At 47.0% G+C, this 18,264-nt stretch overlaps 2 protein-coding genes across 7 annotated transcripts in view; one reads left to right on the top strand and one right to left on the bottom strand.

The window, feature by feature from the left end:
• LOC118175627 (dual specificity testis-specific protein kinase 2-like) overlaps window positions 1-11,279 on the top strand; it is a 31,593-nt gene extending 20,314 nt beyond the window's left edge. For 5 of the 6 annotated variants that reach the window (XM_035342021.1, XM_035342020.1, XM_035342023.1 and 2 more), the window contains exons 3-9: window positions 483-604; window positions 775-823; window positions 1,863-2,012; window positions 3,297-3,470; window positions 4,232-4,315; window positions 5,713-5,799; window positions 7,333-11,279. In XM_035342021.1, coding sequence (XP_035197912.1) covers window positions 483-604; window positions 775-823; window positions 1,863-2,012; window positions 3,297-3,470; window positions 4,232-4,315; window positions 5,713-5,799; window positions 7,333-7,434 — 768 coding nt within the window. In that variant the 3' untranslated portion in view covers window positions 7,435-11,279. The remainder of the gene's footprint in view (window positions 1-482; window positions 605-774; window positions 824-1,862; window positions 2,013-3,296; window positions 3,471-4,231; window positions 4,316-5,712; window positions 5,800-7,332) is intronic. The other variant, XR_004755043.1, reaches the window with a different exon arrangement.
• A 3,125-nt stretch (window positions 11,280-14,404) lies between these two features.
• FCN2 (ficolin 2) overlaps window positions 14,405-18,264 on the bottom strand; it is a 7,249-nt gene continuing 3,389 nt past the window's right edge. Inside the window, 4 exon segments of the mRNA XM_035342025.1 lie at window positions 14,405-14,856; window positions 16,051-16,185; window positions 16,651-16,780; window positions 17,253-17,377. Of these exon segments, the coding sequence (XP_035197916.1) occupies window positions 14,609-14,856; window positions 16,051-16,185; window positions 16,651-16,780; window positions 17,253-17,377 (638 nt within the window). The 3' untranslated portion in view covers window positions 14,405-14,608.

Below are 18,264 nucleotides of genomic sequence, written 5' to 3'. Positions count from 1 at the left end.
GTCTGTCTAGCAGAGACTGGCTAGATGGGGAGACAGGCATTGGCAGGGGCTCAGAAAGCAGTGGGGATGAGGACACAAGCAACCTTGTGCAGTGACCACACTCAGGCAGGAAGGAGGGATGGAGGTGGGCAGGCTATGGTTGGGACGGGCCATTGAATGTAAGGCATTGGAGAGGAGAAGGTTGGCCCTTCTGTAACTCAGTGTGGGCTGAGGAATTGCTCCAGCCAAAGTTAGCTAATTTTAGCTAAGAAACAGCTTTGTGCTGTGTTGTGACAGGAGGGTCCCCAGCCTCCAAGTCAGACATCACTGGTGTGGAGCTTGTGTGGGAGGGACAGCACCTAGCCCTTGTGCAAATCATTGTGCAAAGCTCTGGGTAGCAGAGAAATGAGATTCAGGATTTTGGGTGGGATGGATACTGTTGTCCAGAGGGGCTAGAAGACATCTGTAAGCTAACAGATGTCCTGCTCCAACCTTGGATCCAGGTGACCCAGGCTGCTGCTTGTAAAGTGATGGTGGTGAAGATCTACAAGAACGACGTGGACCAAGAGGTGATTGTACGTGAGATCAGCCTGCTGCAGAAGCTGTCCCACCCCAACATTGTCAGGTGGGCGCATCCTCTGGCCATGACTGGAGTCACTGGCAGGGGCTGGAGTTGGTCAGTGTCTATAAAGCAGTTCTGTGGAAAGGGAATAAACAGAACCTTGATGGCTTTTTTTTTTTTTTTTTTTTTTTTTTTTTTTTTTTTTTTTTTTTTTTTTGGTGCATCCTGCTTAGGTATCTTGGGATATGTGTGAAGGATGACAAGCTGTACCCCATTCTGGAGGTAAAAGTTTCTTGCTTGTAAGTGTGCTATAGGCAGGCAAGGACTGTGCAGTTCTTTGGTAGGGAGGATGGCAGATATCGTGTAATGCCTATCTGTACCTCTCTGACACTTGAGCCTCTGTACTAGTAAAATTACCTTAGAGAAGCTTCTGGTTCTTTATGCCCCCCAGTTGCTCATGGCTGAAGTGGAGTACAGTCACTATAGGACCATGAGATTCAAGGATAGCCAGAGAGTGTTTCAGACTGGTCTAGTACCACCCCGAAGAGCAGAGGAGCTGGTTGGAGAACAGGAGTACAGCAGATGCAGACTGGCAGGACCTTTAGTGTGGCTTTGACATGGTGGTGTGGCTTAATAGAAAAGCCTTGGCTGGTACTGGAGAGGCCTTGTCTTGTTCCTGCACCATCAGCAGCTTGAGGCATTGACTGAGCCCCTGCAAGGCTTTTTGCCTTTTGGTTGCTGCCTGTGAGTGAAGACTGTGGAAGGGTCCCCTTGGCCCTGTGCTCTTGGGTGCAATGGGAGGAGCAGTACAGGGGTTGGTGTGAGCATTTTTTTCACTGGACAGAGGAGACCACTGCTAGGTGATCCTGGCAGGGCAGGGGGCAGCAGGTGGCTGGATGCAGCAGTACTTGGAGGTAGTGTAATGGCATTTGGCAGCGATGTGCAGAGGAAAAGTGTTGCATGGCACTGCCTGGTTTGAGGTGGGCACCCAGGAAGGGGCCCCCACCATTGCCAACAAGTCCTGAAGGCACAGCACAGGTCCCCAGTGCAGGTGTGAAAAGTTGTTTGCCAAGGGTTGACTTTGCTGTTGTGTTGCCATGCTGGCTTATACAGAAGTCCCTGCAGCAGGGCAGTACCCAGAGACCATCAGTGTCTTGCTGTGTCAGGAGGGGTATTAGCACTACACCATGCACAGGGACCCTTGTGTGTGGTGGCATTTATTACCTCTGTCCCAAGGTAGGGAGCTTCTGGGTTGGTGAGGGAGAGCTCAGCATCTGGACAGCCAGTTGCATAGGTGCCTGCTTTTTGTCTCTGTTCACAGTACGTGAATGGGGGCTGCCTGGAGGAGCTCCTGGCCAGCAAAGACATCACTTTGACATGGAAGGAGAAAGTGGACTTAGCTTCTGACATTACCAGAGGCATGATCTACCTGCACTGCAAGAACATCTACCATCGAGATCTCAACTCCAAGGTACACAGCTGGAAAGGGGATGACACCCCTGAAGGGCAACTATGTTAGGGGACCCTGCAGAGGCACTTAGGGCTGTAACCTGAAGACCTCAGGTTTCTTCTTGGTCCTCTGCTCCATGCTAATCCCTTTGCAGGCGAGGAAGTTTTATTGATAAAACCTGTAATTAGATTACATTCATCGCTTGTCAAGCAGAAGACCCAGCTTTTTAAGGAAAAAATGAAATACTGATGAAGGTTGGCAGTGTGGAAGCCATTCAAACATTACAGTCTTGAAAGACATCAGTACAGGAACCAAACTTGCCTTTGTAATCTCAGGCTGTTTGGTTGGCTCAGTTCCTAACCAGAAAATCACAAAGTACATGGGAGGACAAGGCAAGAGTCTGTTTCATTCTGATGATGGATTTCTTGGCATGTGTGCTCTGAAGTCAGTTGAGATGCAATTTCCTGTTTGGTGATAACTGATGAGCTTGGGATATGCCTGTGGAAAGTTAGTGAGTTCTGAAGGTTCCTGCCTGTCCTTTTGGTCTCACTATGGGGGTTCGGCCCTGAAAAAAGTTCATACTTTCCAGGAGAAACCTGGGAAATCTGCTGTGATGATGGCTGAAGATACAGGAGAGAAGTGTATATATCTTTGCTTGATTTCTAGTTGTCTGTGAGAACCATCTGGAGATGATGTACATAGTTTCTGCTAGCTCTTTGGGAGCAGATGCCAAGAGGAAATCCTGGGGAACTGAACAGGTTGAAGCCACCAGGGTTTTTGAGAATCTGTAAGATAATTTTGTAGAAATTCCTTCAGAAAAAGGGCTGTGACTGTGATTCAGCCTTTGACTGAACAGTGAAACAAGGCTGATGTGCACATTTCTAGGTCTCTTTCAGATGAAAGGATGTGGATCATTGTGCTCATATCAGGTAACTTTGCAGATCTCAGTTCAGGTTAGTTAGGATGGAGTGCCAGCACTGAGTCCTGGAAGGCTATATCAGGAGGCAGCCTGAGGCGCAGTGGTGATGAGCAAGCAGGGCTGCATGGTGAGGGCTCTTGACAGTTCTAGACATGGGATGGATGGTGAACCAAAAGCCTCCCATGGACACAGGCTAGGGAACTGTTCCTTCAAAGGACTTTTTCTGGCTTCAGATGTGGTCAATGTGTGCTGCCAGGATGCAGGCCTCTGGCGAGAGGAGAGACAGTAATGGCAGGGGCTGAGGGCCAGCGAGGTGCTGCACAGTGAAGTGTCCAGGCTTTTCCTTGTTGGGCATCTCATGTTTTACCCCCATGGCCTTCTTTCAGAACTGCCTCATTCGAGTGACGCCACGGGGCCGTGAGGCACTGGTGACTGACTTTGGGCTGGCCAGAGAGGTGGTGGAGCTGCCTGTGAAGGACGTGGAGAGGAAGCTTTCTCTGGTGGGCTCTGCTTTCTGGATGGCTCCTGAGATGCTGCGGGGAGAGCCCTATGACCGGAAGGTATGGCAGTGCTTACCAGCTCCTTGTTCATCATCAGAGGTCCTGACCAAGAATGCTCAGGAATGTCTGCTGGTGACATGTTCCAACAGCAGAAAAGCCTCCCTCCCTCCCTAGGAAACATTGCTCTGCTGTCTGGACCTTTGTTCAACAATGTTCTGCATAACAACTTAGATGTTGAATGTGTGGCCTTGTTAAGTTAAATTCTTAGGGAAATGGATTACTGCTGTTGACGAACACACTGAAGCCTCTCTGAAGAATATGCTGGAGGAGTTACAGCCTGGTGAAGCTGTTGTGGGATCTATGGGGGGTGCCAGAGCTACGGTAGAAGCACCAACCACATTGAAGCGTGGCATGGGCCCATATTTCCCAAAGATGAGGCTCAGCCCCAAATGAGGCTATGGTGTTTCTGGGTGGGTTCAGAAGCATAAGTTCACCTGAGAACAACTGATTTGCTGCCTCCATCTTCAACACACCTTTGATGGGCTCTTGGGTAACTAATGGAAGAACCCAGTCATCGGTACTTCCCATTTATAGAATCATAGAATATTCTGAGTTGGAAGGGACCCATAAGGATTATCAAGTCCAACTCCTGGCACTGCACAGGTCTGCCCAAAAGTTTAGACCATGTGACTAAGTGCACAGTCCAATCGCTTCTTAAATTCAGACAGGCTTGGTGCAGTGACTATTTCACTGGGTAGCCTGTAATTTGCATGCTTTGCTTCTTCTTCGTATGCCTGGTCCTACATCTCCTCATCTTGCAGGTAGATGTGTTTTCCTTTGGCATTGTCCTTTGCGAAATCCTGGGCAGGATACCAGCTGATCCTGAAGTGCTTCCCAGGACTCAGGTAATGATTTTTGCAGCCAAATTTAACAGTGTTTTCTCCATGATACCAGATTGTGGTTTCTCTCTGGACCGTACAGAACTGACACACATGCATATATGCACGCTCAAATTTCTCTTCAGAGGTTTTTTTTTTATGAGAAAATCTGGTGAAAAATGTTCAGTGTGCAAGTGGAATCATCTGTAGTTTGAAAACTTTTGTTACATCAACAATATGAGATATAACAGTTTTGTTTAGAGATCTTAAATCAAATCAAATCTTAAAAATCTTAAATCAAATAATCTTAAAAAAATCTTAAATCAAAATCTTAAATCAAATAATTCATTTAGCTTTGACATTTCAGCTTCTGTATTGAAGTGGCAGGTCAAACACAACATCATAATGAATTTGTATTTTCAGATACATTAGGGTTAATATACAGTTCATGCAAAAACAGTGGGCTTCTCTAGAAACATGGCCTTTTTTCAGTATTTGCAACAATTCCTTTCCTCAAAGTGAGAAGGGAAGGTTTTTCCAGAACGAGGGTAAAAAATAGCAAATTACTGCTTTTGAAGCAGTCTTCAGGAAAAAAGCAAAGAACCTGTAATGACCAGAGGTTATTCCATGTTTCTGTAAGACTGAACGGTAACTAAAACTGCATCTCCATTTGCAAGATGGAAGAGAATTATGTATCAGGGACTCTGATGTCTGAAAGGACTAAGATGTAGCTATGGAAACGGCTGGCTGGATCCCCTCAGTCAGTTGCTATTGGAAGACCAAATAATCTACAGTTTCTGTTCTTGGCAACCACTGCTCAGCACCTCAGCCAGTGCTGGTTACTCTACATGCTGTTTTCTACCTTTGTGGTTCTTGTTGCCTTACTCTGAGCTTTCCCGGGAGGACACATTGCACTTCAGGGAGAGCACAGAGCAAGCAGAAAGACGTTGCAACGTTCTCCCAGTTCAACGTGTCTTTTACCATCTGTGCCTTCTTGGCAGAGCTGGTACCTTTGCATAGCCGTAGTTAAAATAGCTGTGATGGAAACCATGAAGATTTTAATCTTTAATTAATCAGCTTTAATCCGTGAACATTTTTGCTTTAACAACTTGAGAAGGGTGAAGAGCCTTCAAAGAACTTTATAGCTCAAGTGTTCATTACTTTTTCCTTGCTTCTTACTGTAAAACCCTTTTATCCTGGTGGTTTTGAGGTGGAAGGATAGCATTTGCAGCTAAAATTATAAAACCTAAACAAGGCTCATCTCAATAAGCAAGGGATATATAGGGCACATCTTGAGTAAAAGAGGGGCTTGAGACGTATTTTTCCCATTTTCCTGGGGAGGCTGCGTAACTGACGTTGAGTCATGGCCAACTCAACGTCTTCCTGGCTGGTTGTTGACCCATGCTCTACCCCTTCCTCAACAGGATTATGGCTTGGATGTTGCTGCTTTCCAAGGGATGATCAGTGAATACCCCAGGCGGGTGTTGGACCTTGCTGCTAGCTGCTGTTGGGTGAGATTATTGCTAGATTTTTTTTTTTCTTTCGTTTTTCTTGGGTTTGTATCACACCTCTGTGAGAGTATGCTCTCAGTGCCAGCACACAGGGCTCTGCCACTTAAGCTCTGAAGTGAAGAAATCTTCCTGGAGCAGTAGTATGCTTTCATCCATTGCATAGTTTTGCCCTAAGAAACACTTTGGAGAAGTGATTAGTTTGTGTATTACAGCCCAAAATATCACAAGGTCCTGTCTGTTTCATTGTATATTGACCCCAAAGTGGGAAGCATGTTGGTGATGATGTCTGATCCCCACTTAGCCAGACTGCAGGCAGAGGCACCTAGCTGATTCTCTCTGGAAGGCACTGCCCCACCATTACCAGTATTGCAGGTATCATCATAGCATATTTCTCCAACCTTTGTTGCTTTGGCATAAAAGGTAAAGGTGAAAGCTGGGGGACCTTCCTGTGCTGCCTCAGGATGCAAAGTAGAAAGAGAGGATTCAAGTTTATCTTTGAAAGGAAGGGAAAAAAAAAGGCAATAATCGGGAGAAACTAGGTGATCATAATGCAACTCAATTTGTTGCTCAAGGCAGCAAATGGAAATAATTCTAGCACAAGTCCCAAGGACATGTGAATAACTCACCCTGGATCAGAGGAGTAATTCACATGAACAACTTGATTTGGTATGTGTTCAGGTATTGTATCTCTGACAGACAGTTTCCTAATGCAAACTGATTAATAATGTGCTTGTGCTGGAAATGGATCTTGGGGATGTTCTTTGTTTTTGTGCAGTGTGCAGGTTTGGGCAGGTTCTGGTTCAGCTCCCCAGGTTGGCTTCCCCATGGCCAGGCACAAGGGCAGCCTCAGGATGGCACAGTGGGGGCCCGGGCTGGAGATGCCCAAGTGCCCTAGGCTGTGTTCCTTGGCAGCCCTTGCATTTGTGGAAGAAACTGTGGGTTCTCTAAGCAGGGTGTGAGGTATACTCTCTCCTGTAAGAGAAGGAGAGGGACCTGGACCTCTCTGCCCTTCAAAAGGAAAAGGGACAAACCCCAACTCTGAGGACACCCCAATGGCACTGGGAGGACTGGAGATCACAGCCCACTGACAATGACCTGTGTCAGGGAGACAAGACAGATTCCTACTATCATGAAAAAGCCCAGGGAATGAGACATCTCCCTCCTGATACCTACCTCCAGTCTTTCCCCTCTCGGCACAACCCCTGGACCTTCACTGTTCAGGTTGGCTTTGGGATGAACAGTTCCCGCACCCTGTTGAAACCTGGCCTGACACACCATGCTTCAGCATCTTGCTGTCTTTGCTTGTTCTGTACTGTGCCTTGGGATCTGTCTTGTGGCTGCTCATTTGCAACAGTCTGTGCTTGGATCACTGTGCAGTAATGCCAGAAAGCTCTGCTGGCAGGTGCATGGGCCCGGCCAGCGCTGATGATGGATGAATGTCTTTGCTCAGCCATGGGGGACCCAGGAGAGCTGCTGCACAGCACCCACTTCCTGTCCAGGGTGTCATCTTCAGCCTCTCCCTTCTCGTTCCAGGTGGAAGCGTTTAAGAGGCCTTCTTTCTCCGAAATCCTGGATGAATTGGAAGAAGTTGCAGAGAGCCTGGAGCCTAGGAGGGAAAATCAGCTTTTGGGCTGAGCTGTGGGGCTCCTGCAAGGCCTGGTGGAGTATTGCACAAACTTGTAAATCAACTATCTGGAGGGTCAGAAGTGAAGAAGGAAGGTGGGAAAGGGAACAGCCAAGTGATGCGCTGGTATTTATTTAATCATAGTCTCAGTCTCTAAATTCTGGATTGGAAAAAGTAGTTAAAAATGGAGAAGGGATTTATCACAGGTATATATTTCTTAGGTAGGTTTTTAACAGATGTAATTCAGACTCAAGCAGCCTTTGTTCATTTACTTGTTAAAAGTACTTGATCCTGGAGGAGCAGGTCAGGGACCTGAACTCCCTTGCAGATGCTTTCCAAATACCCAACAGAAATGTAGTTCTCTCCTGCTTCCATGTGCCCCCTGGACTCAGGGTCTTCCCCTTCCATATCCCCTCTGGCCTTGGGGAATCTCCTCTATGGAGGCTGTGGTCCTTGCGGTGTGAAGGAGTGGGGCTTTGGCACACTCAGTGAGCCTCAGGGTTGCCTTCTGTTTCAAAGCCTTACAACACCCATCTGGGAGCCTTGCAAGGACAGGGACATTCTAAATTTCTGACTAGGCTCCTTGACATTGTACAAAGGACGCATCAGTATCAGGCAAAGTTTTGGAGTGCTGGGACTATCCACATGGTGCTGACCTGTACTAGGCCGAGGCAATGGTGTGCCTTCTCAAGATATGAATTAACCAATTAATATCTCCTATTATAAAAGCTTTGTCAGGCATGTGCCACGTCAGAGTTGTCCCAGTATTGTAGCAGTCTGGATTTCTCCCCACTGTCCTCAGTCTGGGTTCAGATATGGGAGTCTGGGTTCAGGAGTCTGCCTCCCCACCTCTCATCCTGCTGCAAATACATGGCGACAAGCATAGTGCCAACAGCTTGTGAGGCCAAAGCAGGGGAGAGTTGGGTCTGGCATTATGCAGTATCTCACCTATTCCTCTGCCTGGTCGAGCATCCCATTGCCTCTCCAGTGGTTAGACACCCTTGTGGGCCCCAGGGCTCATGCAGCCATGAAAGGATTTTCTTTTGATGCTTTCTTCTGTGTTTTCTTCTGTGGGCTGGAGGAGTGTTGCTAGGTCTGCAGATCCAAACCAGAGCTGGAAAGAATAATGGCAAGAAATGGTCTGGCACTGCAAATTAAGAGAAAGAGCTGAGAAGACAAGTTAATGTTTCAAGATCAGCTGATGGCTGCACCATCATCGTGAAAGAGGTTCTACTAGGACCAAAATTTTTGTGAGTGTAAATAGGCATATTGCCTGTATATTGGTGGAGCAGTGGCTCTCTTCTTGTAGACTGTAAGCTCTTGGAGCAAGGATCCTTCATTTGTCCATGAAAAAGTAATTGTGTAGTGTATGACCCAATGGAGCTTTCAGTGTTGTGGGAGGAATGATGTGCTCTCACAGAGTAGTATAGACCTACATGTGGGTCTCATCTCAAGCTCTTGAAGTAGAATTTGGTGTCACATATGGCCCAACATCTATGTGTTGTGGTGCTTGTACAAGGGAGTGTCACTAGTGTGCCAGGACAGAGATGTTGTGGAGGAGTGGTACATTTTCCCCAGGGATTTCCTTATGATCAGGACCTGACATGAAATGCACTGAATGGCACCAGAATCATTGTCTCAGCCACATGTCCAGACAACTTCTCATTCCCCAGAGCTGCCATCATGCTGTTGACATCTGTGCAGAAGAAACCTCCTGCTCAATAGTAAAACTGCTCAGCAAAAATCTTCCTCCCAGCTTGATACTGCCAGCAGCAAGGACCAAAGCCTTGAGAAATAGAAGACTGAAAATAGAAGTTTTTCAACCTGGAGGAAGGCAGAGTGGCCACTTTTTGACTTGCACCAGTTTGGGGGCTTTAGACCCCTAAATGAAAAGGGCTGCAAAGGCAGCACAGTGTGTATATACTTGTGCATCTTTAGTGACATTCAGACAACACGGGCACTGCTGTCACTGCTCCCATGCCTGCCCTGGCTGAGGAAAGCTGCCTGTTGGCTGAGATCCCCCGCTGCGCTGAGGAATGTGCCTACCCGGAGCTGATCACCTCAGCGACATGAGCTAACCACAACCTTCCAAGGCTTCCCAGGCTCCCGTGGGCTCTTCCATAGCAGAATAAGCTTGAGAAAGAGGAGTTGTATGATTCTATGAATCCGATATGGTCCTAACACCTCAATTGTTAAGCAGGGCACTAAAGATAGAAGATAGCTGTCCTCTGTGGCTCTGTCTGGCGCTAGATGCACTGCTTTCACATAGCTTTTCCCCAGGTATCCCCATGCTGCCTGGCTGCCCAAGGTGGACTCTGTTCTTCTTCTGATCATCACCATGCACAATAGTATAACAGAAGATGCACAATATACTGATCCCTCAAACAGCCTTTTAGGGGGTGAAGGTGTTTTGTCCCAGGGGCACTTTCCTGCAGGGCTTCTTCCTTGTTGGCCACCCTCTCTGCAGGACCAGCAAACTTGGTGCTGGTGTCTGAGATGTGTGCCCTTTGGCAAACTGGGCTGGTCCTTCTTTGAGCCGTACATCTGACACTGGTCCTGCAGATCAGCAGTTGGGGTACTGGGACACAGTAGAAATGGTATGTGGATTTGTGTGTACTTTGGTGACACTGTAGTATGAAAGGAGTTCTTTTGGTTTTATTTATCTGCTTGGAGGTAAGAAACCTCCAAACCTGTTGGAGGTAAGAAACCTACTCAAGGATTACAGATCCATAGGAATATTATTTTCTGCACAGAGGACAGCATTAGCCCATGTAGTCTGAGCTGCGATGAGATCACCAATGCTTTTGAGCTGGCCAGAGATGGGGTGATGCCAGAGAATGCCAAAAATGCCATTTTCATTGGAATTAGTGGTTTTATCAGTGCTGGTGACTAAAGATGGCATGGACCTAGGTGCTGTTCTGCCATTGCTCACACAGTTAAGTTGTTGGTACCTCTGTGATGTGGGTTTGGCTCAAACCACCAGCATTGTTCCCAGTTGCTTGGGCACAATGTGACAATTAGCGTGAGCCATGAACCATTCCCAGTGGACCATCAGGTTGTGCAGGTGGTTGTGAAGAGAGAAAGGTTGATGGTCTGGACAGCTGGGCTGAGCCATGGCAACCTCAGACAAGGGAATAAGCCTACTCTATCTTCTAGTATAGGTATGGCTGGTGAAACAAAGTCTACATGGCATTTTAAGAGCAGTCACAAGGCTGGACTCAGAGATGTGTTTCTTCTAGGCTTGCCATGTGTCTCGTGGATGGGACATCCAGCCACATGCTGAGTCTCAGGTGACCAAAGGATATCAGGTCTTTGCTAGAGGGACCTTTGGTTCCTGCTGCAAGGGCAGGTGGAACTGAGACTGTCTTCAGGTTCTATGTGGATGACAAAAGCCAATGTTTGGAGGGTACAGAGAACAGAGGTGGTCTGGGAATTTGGTGCATCTAGTTGACCAAGAGTTTTTCTTCACTGGTCAGCTAGAGGGAACAACAAGCACAGGAAACCTGCCCCAATGCCCTCCAGCTGTGATCCCCTTGCTGGGACTGCAGGACCTGGCCTCCCCACACCAATCTGACAAAATCCAGCTAATTAGTTGAATTTTGTATCTTACTGTCCAGGCAACTGAAGCAACACCAATGGTAGGTGGAGAGTCTGGGCAGTGCAGAAGGCTTGACTTTGCTGGACCTGATCAGGAACCGCCTCCTCTGCCTCTTGGCCATTTGCTCTGCTGGTGCTGGCACCATGGACCAGACAATGCTGCACCCTATGGGCCATGCATTTCCATGTCCCTCATTGCATCTTTGTTTTTCAATGCTATTTGGAAATAAAGAAAGACTAGAGGTGCTTTACCACAGCAGTCCTGGCTACTGTGTTACATCATTCTGGGTCTGCAGTGTGCTGCTGAAATGCCACAAGTTTTCAAGCAAGAGGCACCAAACACAACTCAAGGAACATATTCATGCTCTATCAGTACAGCTGACATTGTAAACCTTAGTGAAAAGTCATTTAAAGAACATTTTTAGCTATGAGAAAGTGGTATTTTGAGCACATTGCCTCTTGGTGCCCTTCGTTTGTGGCAGGGTCAGCTGGCTTCTTAAATCACCCCTTTGCTTCAGTTAGGTGAGAACAAGGTAACAGCAGCAGCACAAGCATAGTGCAAAGGGTGTTGGATTCATCTTTTCCATGATAAGTCAAAAGGACCAAACCACAGTGAAATGATTTATCTTCCCCAGATGCAGCTTCTTTTATGCTGATTCATAAGTAGTCCTAATTACTCTTCAGATGCAGCATTGTACCTCTAAGTCTGCTGCATTCAAACACAAACCATATATAGGCACTGAAGCTCAATTTTATTTGATTCTCACATGACCAGTCATTGGTGTTAGGTAGGAAGGAGACCTTTCCTTCCAAAGCACAGTCCTGTGAAGTCTATCATCTTTTAGGGTTACAGCTTGTGAGAAACAATCTGCAGCCTGGATGGACCACAAAACCCTGCTCTTCTGAGGCCATTCCTAGGAAAACACTGACCATGATAAACTGAATTTAAGGTCTTAAGATTTTAAGGTCCTTGAAACCTCTGGGTGAGCAGACACCAGTCATCAGGTGTCTGAGGTGCTCCAGGCGCAGGAGCTAAGTTCCCCTGTGACCTGTGGAGAGGCCTATGGTGGAGCAGGCTGTCTCCCTGCAGCCCGTGGTGTATCACGGTGGAACAGATCACATTGCGGCCTGTGGAGAGCCCACACAGGAACAGGTGATCCAAGGGGATCTGCCGCTCCTGGGGGGCCCAAGACAGAACAGCCCACTCCTGATGGATGGATCTGAAGAGCTGCTGCCTATGGAGAAGCCCACATAGGACCAGCCCAGGAAGGATGGCTTCCTGCAGGAGGAACCCTGCACTGGAGCACGGAAGAGAGTGACTGTGAACACACAGTGAGTGGTAGAAACGAAGCACCACGGGCAGGTAGACTGCAGCCCTCACTCATGCCCGCCCCCTGCACTACTCAAGGCAGGGAGGAGGGTGGAATAGGGTGAATGGGGGAAGGTGCCCCCAGTTTATTTCTTTGTTTCTCACTGCTCCAGCCCATCAACAATAGGTAATAAATTTTATTAATCTCCCTATGCTAAGTCTGTTTTGCCTGTGACAATAATTGTAGAGTGATCTTGCTGTCCTTATCTCAACCCTTGAACCCTTTACATTTATCAGGGGCTCTCAGTGGGACTAGCTTTCTGAGAAGCCCCGATTCCCGTGTTCTGAATTTATAACAGCAAACAATCTCTCCTCCTTCTTCCACTCTGGATACTCTTATTTGAAGTGGCCAGCCCAGCCACACTCAAAACATTTTCTCAAAGGCTTTTCTTTCTAGGATTTAGGCTGCAACACAGGTAGCTTTCCTTGTCTGCCATTCCTTTGTCTCTCTTCCTCTCCCTTCCATCCTGTGCCTGACATGTCCTGAAAGTTTTCTTCCTCTAAACTACAAGCCCTGTCACAAAGTTTTGCAGCAAATGCAGAGTCCTCATAGAGGAAATACCTGAGTATTTCCTCTATGGATCCAAGTGAAGGTGTAGGAAAACTAACCAGATGGACTTGGCTAGACTGTTTTTTGTGTGCTCTTAAACCTACTAACCTGTGTGTCCTTCAGAGCTGAAATTTAAATATTGAAGGTTTCTGTGTAATAAGAGGAGAACATATTGGGGGACCAGAGAATTCAGCACTTTTAGGTAGGTTAAAACAAGGGGTGTCAGCATCAGTTCATGTCTCCACAAAGGAGCTTGTGGTCCTCAGTGTTGCCTGCGGCAGTGCTATGGGCTTCTCTGAGAGGCTGCTCCTGGACAGCAACATTGGTGGCTGATCTGGTCAGACAGAACTGGATGCTGTAGGGTGTTGGTCCTGCTCCTGCTGAAGGCACATAAGTCACTGGGAACAGGAGAAAAACAACTGAGCCCCTGGAGACAGAGAAGTGACTATGGGAAATTCAGTGCGTTCTCTGCTCAGACATGCACTTTTTCCTGTACCTAAAAAAGAGGAGTGACCAGGGACAGGACCTAATGTATAGGGATGTGCAAAACCTCAGATTTATTTCTCAGCACGTCACCCATGTGCTGGGTGAGTGACCTCTTCACTTTTCAGACACTCACAAGGTTTGAACTCAATGTTTTAAGGCTTTCCAATGTTGTATTACCTTGCTACACATTTGTGCACTAAGTAGCACAATAAACCTGTGACCTTTAGGAACATAACACAAATAACTACTCTGGTTCCACTCACTGATTTGTCCCTGCAAGTGCGAGGGACTAGGTTCCCCTTTCACTCATCATCTATAGGGGTAGGAGTCCAAGAACAAGACATTCTATTTAACTTGTTCTGCTAATAGTCAAATTATAGATGAGCTGTTTCCATCTGCCCATGGGTAGCCTGTTTTCAAATGCTACTTGAAAGAAACTGAAATGGAAGATACTGGCACCTGCTGGCCACTTTGTGTGAGGTTTAACTTGGGACGATTGTAGTGTCTTAGTACTACACACATTACTGGCAGACTATCTTGTATTCAGCTCTGGGTCCATGGCAGCTTAAGAATGAAATGCTGAAAACATGCCTTGGGAATGGCTGAATCTGGCTCTGGGCCTGGCTACAGCTGGATGTTGGTGGGCAATGTCACTGTGGTTCCTGGAGTACATGGTGTGTGAGAAAATGGGAAGGGAAGCAGGGAGGTGACAGTGCTAACAGCACTGTACTGGAAGCTCAGTCCTTTCCATTTCAGCCTACATCATAGCTCCAGTATGGCCTGCAGGGAGGGGGTGAGAATTCAGAGCTTTTCAGACCACTCTTGGGTCCAACAGAAAAAGAGGCTGCAAAACCACTGAAGGCTTCACATACATGGATTAGAGAGAAAATTACCAGTATTTGCCACTGAAGGAAATACCATCTGAGAGCTTTGCTGAGACACAGTAAGTAGCCTTACCGTTACTTGGTCTTAAAATCAAGGCAATGATTTTTCAGAAAAAAAGATGCTCAAGCTTAGTCACCATCTTTAGGGCTTCTGCTTTCTAAAAGCTGCCATGGGTTCGAGCCACAATTTACAATATCATTCTTTGTTCAATTTTGCCCTCAAATAACATTATGTTTTCTGGCTTCTGTTGGCTGTTGAGTGGCATGTGTTGGTACCAGTCAGACATCCTCTTGCCCTGTTACAGTGGCCTGAATTTCATTTCTGTTTGCTTATGGGAGTAGTGGTATTCTTTGACGGTCTTCCAGTTTATACCATCAGCATAGCTCCCATGAATGCCTAGCCAGTACATCCCATTCAGGTTAGAGTAGTGGCAGTCATTGTACCACCATGCTCCCTTATAGGCTGTGGCACAATTAAAGGAGCTCATGTCGTTGTCCTGGTCTGTTGCTGAAAATGGCATGTCCTTGTGGTATGATAAGGAGTCTCCTGCAGAGGAGTACAAGTTCACAGTTACTGCAATAGTGCAAAAGGGAACGTAATACTTCTGTGCAAGATATCAGTGGGCCTTGCTGGATCACAGAGTCATAGAATATCCTGATTTGGAAGGGACCCATAAGGATCATCGAGTCCAACTCCTGGCACCACACAGGCCTACCCTGAATTTTAGACCATGTAACTAAGTGCACAGTCCAAACGCTTCTTGAACTCCAGTAGGTTTGCTGCAGTGACTACTTCCCCGGGGAGCCTGTTCCAGTGTGCGACCACCCTCTCACTGAAGAACCTCTTCCTGATGTCTAGCCTAAACCTCCCCTGCCTCAGCTTGACACCATTCCCGCAGGTCCTATCACTGGTGATTAAGGAGAATAGGTCAGCGCCTGCCCCTCCACTCCCCTTCACGAGGAAGCGATGAGGTCTCCCCTCAGCCTCCTCTTTTCCAGGCTGAACAGGCCAAGTGACCTCAGCTGCTCCTCATACATCTTCCCTTATAGCCCTTTCACCATCTTCGTCGCCCTCCTCTGGACACTTTCCAACAGTTTACATCCTTTTTTGTAAAATCTGCAAGGCAGTTTTTATAAATTCTGCTGTTCTCTTGTTTACCTAAGTATCCTCCTTGGTCATACAGAAAAGGAGTATCCTGAGCTCTGCTAGGACTGCTGACACGCATGTGGAAACAGTTGTTTTCACTCATTCTCACATGAAGGGTATTGAATTTTGCAGAGGATTTGTTTGCTTTTTAAACAAACAAACAAACAAAAAACACATCAGGAGTTAAGAGGATGTTGTGCTGATGCTGAAAGTATTGAATATCACCCCAGCCCTAGAAATACCAAACCTTCATGGTAAATATTTACTTCCAATAAAACTGGAAGCAGAACTTGGCCTGGCTGCTGTGAAGATGTGGGAACGCTATGTGTCCCACTGCTCAGAGCCAGACTCTGCATTTGCTGCAAAACTTTGTGGCAGGGCTTGTAGTTACTGCTCTTGTTACATTTCTGTGGGTGATGGGTGTCCCCTTCCTTCCCTGCACACAGAGGTCACTCTGCACCTGGGGTGCCTTAGGCAGTTTTAAAAAATGGACCCAAAATGTAGATGGTGCATGACAACACTCTGTATTGTAAATACTGAATGCTTCTGAATTTCTGTGGGAAATGGGTCTTTCCTAGTAAGCTGCTAACTTACCAGCATTTCCACCAAGGAAGTCTCCTAGAACTAGTTTGTATTTTTCAGACTCTCCTAAAACTCTGAAAGAAGCGTACTTGGCAAAGTAGTAGTTGTTCTCAAAGTCTCTCAGGTCAATACAGAGTTCACAATTTCCTAGAAGAGAAGGTGGACAGCAGTTTTGTGGGGCTGGTGGTGAGTATGCAAATGGAATTCAGGGTGAAGGGTTTAAGGAGCCCTGAGATAACTCAAGAGGAGCTACCACTACTTGAGACATTATGATATATTTCAAATTGCTGCAGAACCATCTGTCCTGCACATAATTGTGAGACCAAGGCTGTTTGTGAACATGATTGTCATCACAAACAGTACTAGTAAGTAGATGTGTTGGCGTATCTCCAGGATAAGTCATGCAGACAGCTCATTCACTTCTCTTACTTGTAGTTTTACCCTTTTTAGAGGTAATTTTGCTGTGTGCAATGGACTGCAAGAGCCTACATGCTGTTTAAAATTAACTGCTGGGGCCCAAGGGAGATGCAAAAAGTTCAGTCTTTAAGGGCCTAGCATTGTGCAGTGAGTGCACTCTAACAGCCCCAACCTGGGGAAGGAGGCAGACCTTACCCAGAGAGGTGAGGAAGTGGATGTTGTCATTCCCTAGTCAGAACTCTGTTAGCTGGTTGCCAAATCCTTGCTTGTATGAATACCAATCTCGCAAAAAATTCACTGATCCATCCGAGCATCTCTGGAAAACCTGCAGGAAATAAGAGTCTCACCCCTGTTAGGTCATTCTTCACTAAAAGAAGCTCCATTGCCTGACTGCAGAGAACGGGTGGCACAGCCCTTTGCAGCAAACTCTCCCATTGTGTTGGGCCACTCCAGGGGGTAGCTAGGAGGACTGAACCAACAGGGAAATCTCTCACAAATTTGCTTCATCTATGCTTGGAAATGAGGAGGGATTTTCTGACTTAAGCAGGAATGGAAGAGAGTTTGTGGTGCTCAGTCTGTTCCCAGAGATATCTCCCAAGAGAATCCCCTGTATTCACATGGATTTACCCAGGTTTAACATGAACTTCAGCTGTCACCTCTCTGACCTGGCTTCATTACATGTTTTTCTGTCTTCGATACTTTTCTTCCTTTTTGTTGCTATTTTAGTGCTATCATTTAGAGCCTTAATAAAAATTACTGTAGGGTTATAAAAGCTTCCCTCCCCCCATCCTACTCACAATCCATCCTCCACCATCTGTGTCCATATCACAGAAGACAGTGGTGGCATTGCAGCCTTGGGGGTAGATAGTGTACCATCCACTCAGGATCTTCCCTTTATCCAGCAGCTCTTGGCAGTTCCTGGCTTGTGAGCAAATCAGAGAGAGTTGAAGTGGAAAGAATAATGATGTGCTCACTGCATCTGGAGAGCACATCAGCCTCATGCTCTGAACTAGCTTCTTTGGGCCTTCAGTCTCCCAGCTGGCTCTTTGCACTGCAGAACTCTGGTGCACACCTTCTTGGAGACAAATCCTGCTACTCCTTGAGTCAATATGTCACAGGGTTGATGGGCTCTTCCCCCTTTCAGCTGCAAGGGGTCTTTAGAGGGCCTGGGTGATGGAGCTGCTCCAAGTGGGATGACAAACTCAAGACCCAGGAATTTGGACTCAGGAATGTGGGGCACTGAAGGTGTGTGGGTAGCTGGCAGCATAGGAGCTGTGACACACAAAAAAACCACGTATCTGTAACACAGAAAATACTGTTTCTGTGAATTGAACAGGGGGCAGTTTTGAATATATACATCTATATTATGTATATATTTATTTTTCCTCACCAAATCCACAGCAGCTCAGATTCATGGGTGCCAAAGGATTGACAGAAACTCTGAGGGAGCTGAGACACTGGCCCAGGCTGCCCAGAGAAGCAGTGGATGTCCCATCCCTGGGAGTGCTCAAGGCCAGGCTGGATGGGGTTTTGAGCAGCCTGGGCTGGTGGGAGGGTGAGGGGTCCCTGCCCATGGCAGGTGTTGGAATTGGAAGGGCTTTAGGTCCCTGCCAGCCGAAGCCATTATGTGATTCTATGACCCAGCTTACAGCTGCATTTGTGGTATGATTTCACAGGAGAAAGTCTGGGAAGACTTCCCTTCCCTTCCCTTCCCTTCCCTTCCCTTCCCTTCCCTTCCCTTCCCTTCCCTTCCCTTCCCTTCCCTTCCCTTCCCTTCCCTTCCCTTCCCTTCCCTTCCCTTCCCTTCCC

This window comes from Oxyura jamaicensis, chromosome 17 (assembly GCF_011077185.1).
Source record: "Oxyura jamaicensis isolate SHBP4307 breed ruddy duck chromosome 17, BPBGC_Ojam_1.0, whole genome shotgun sequence".
Lineage (NCBI taxonomy): Eukaryota > Metazoa > Chordata > Aves > Anseriformes > Anatidae > Oxyura > Oxyura jamaicensis.
The sequence above is the reverse complement of the archived record's forward strand: the minus strand, read 5'-3'. Positions and strand labels throughout refer to the sequence as shown.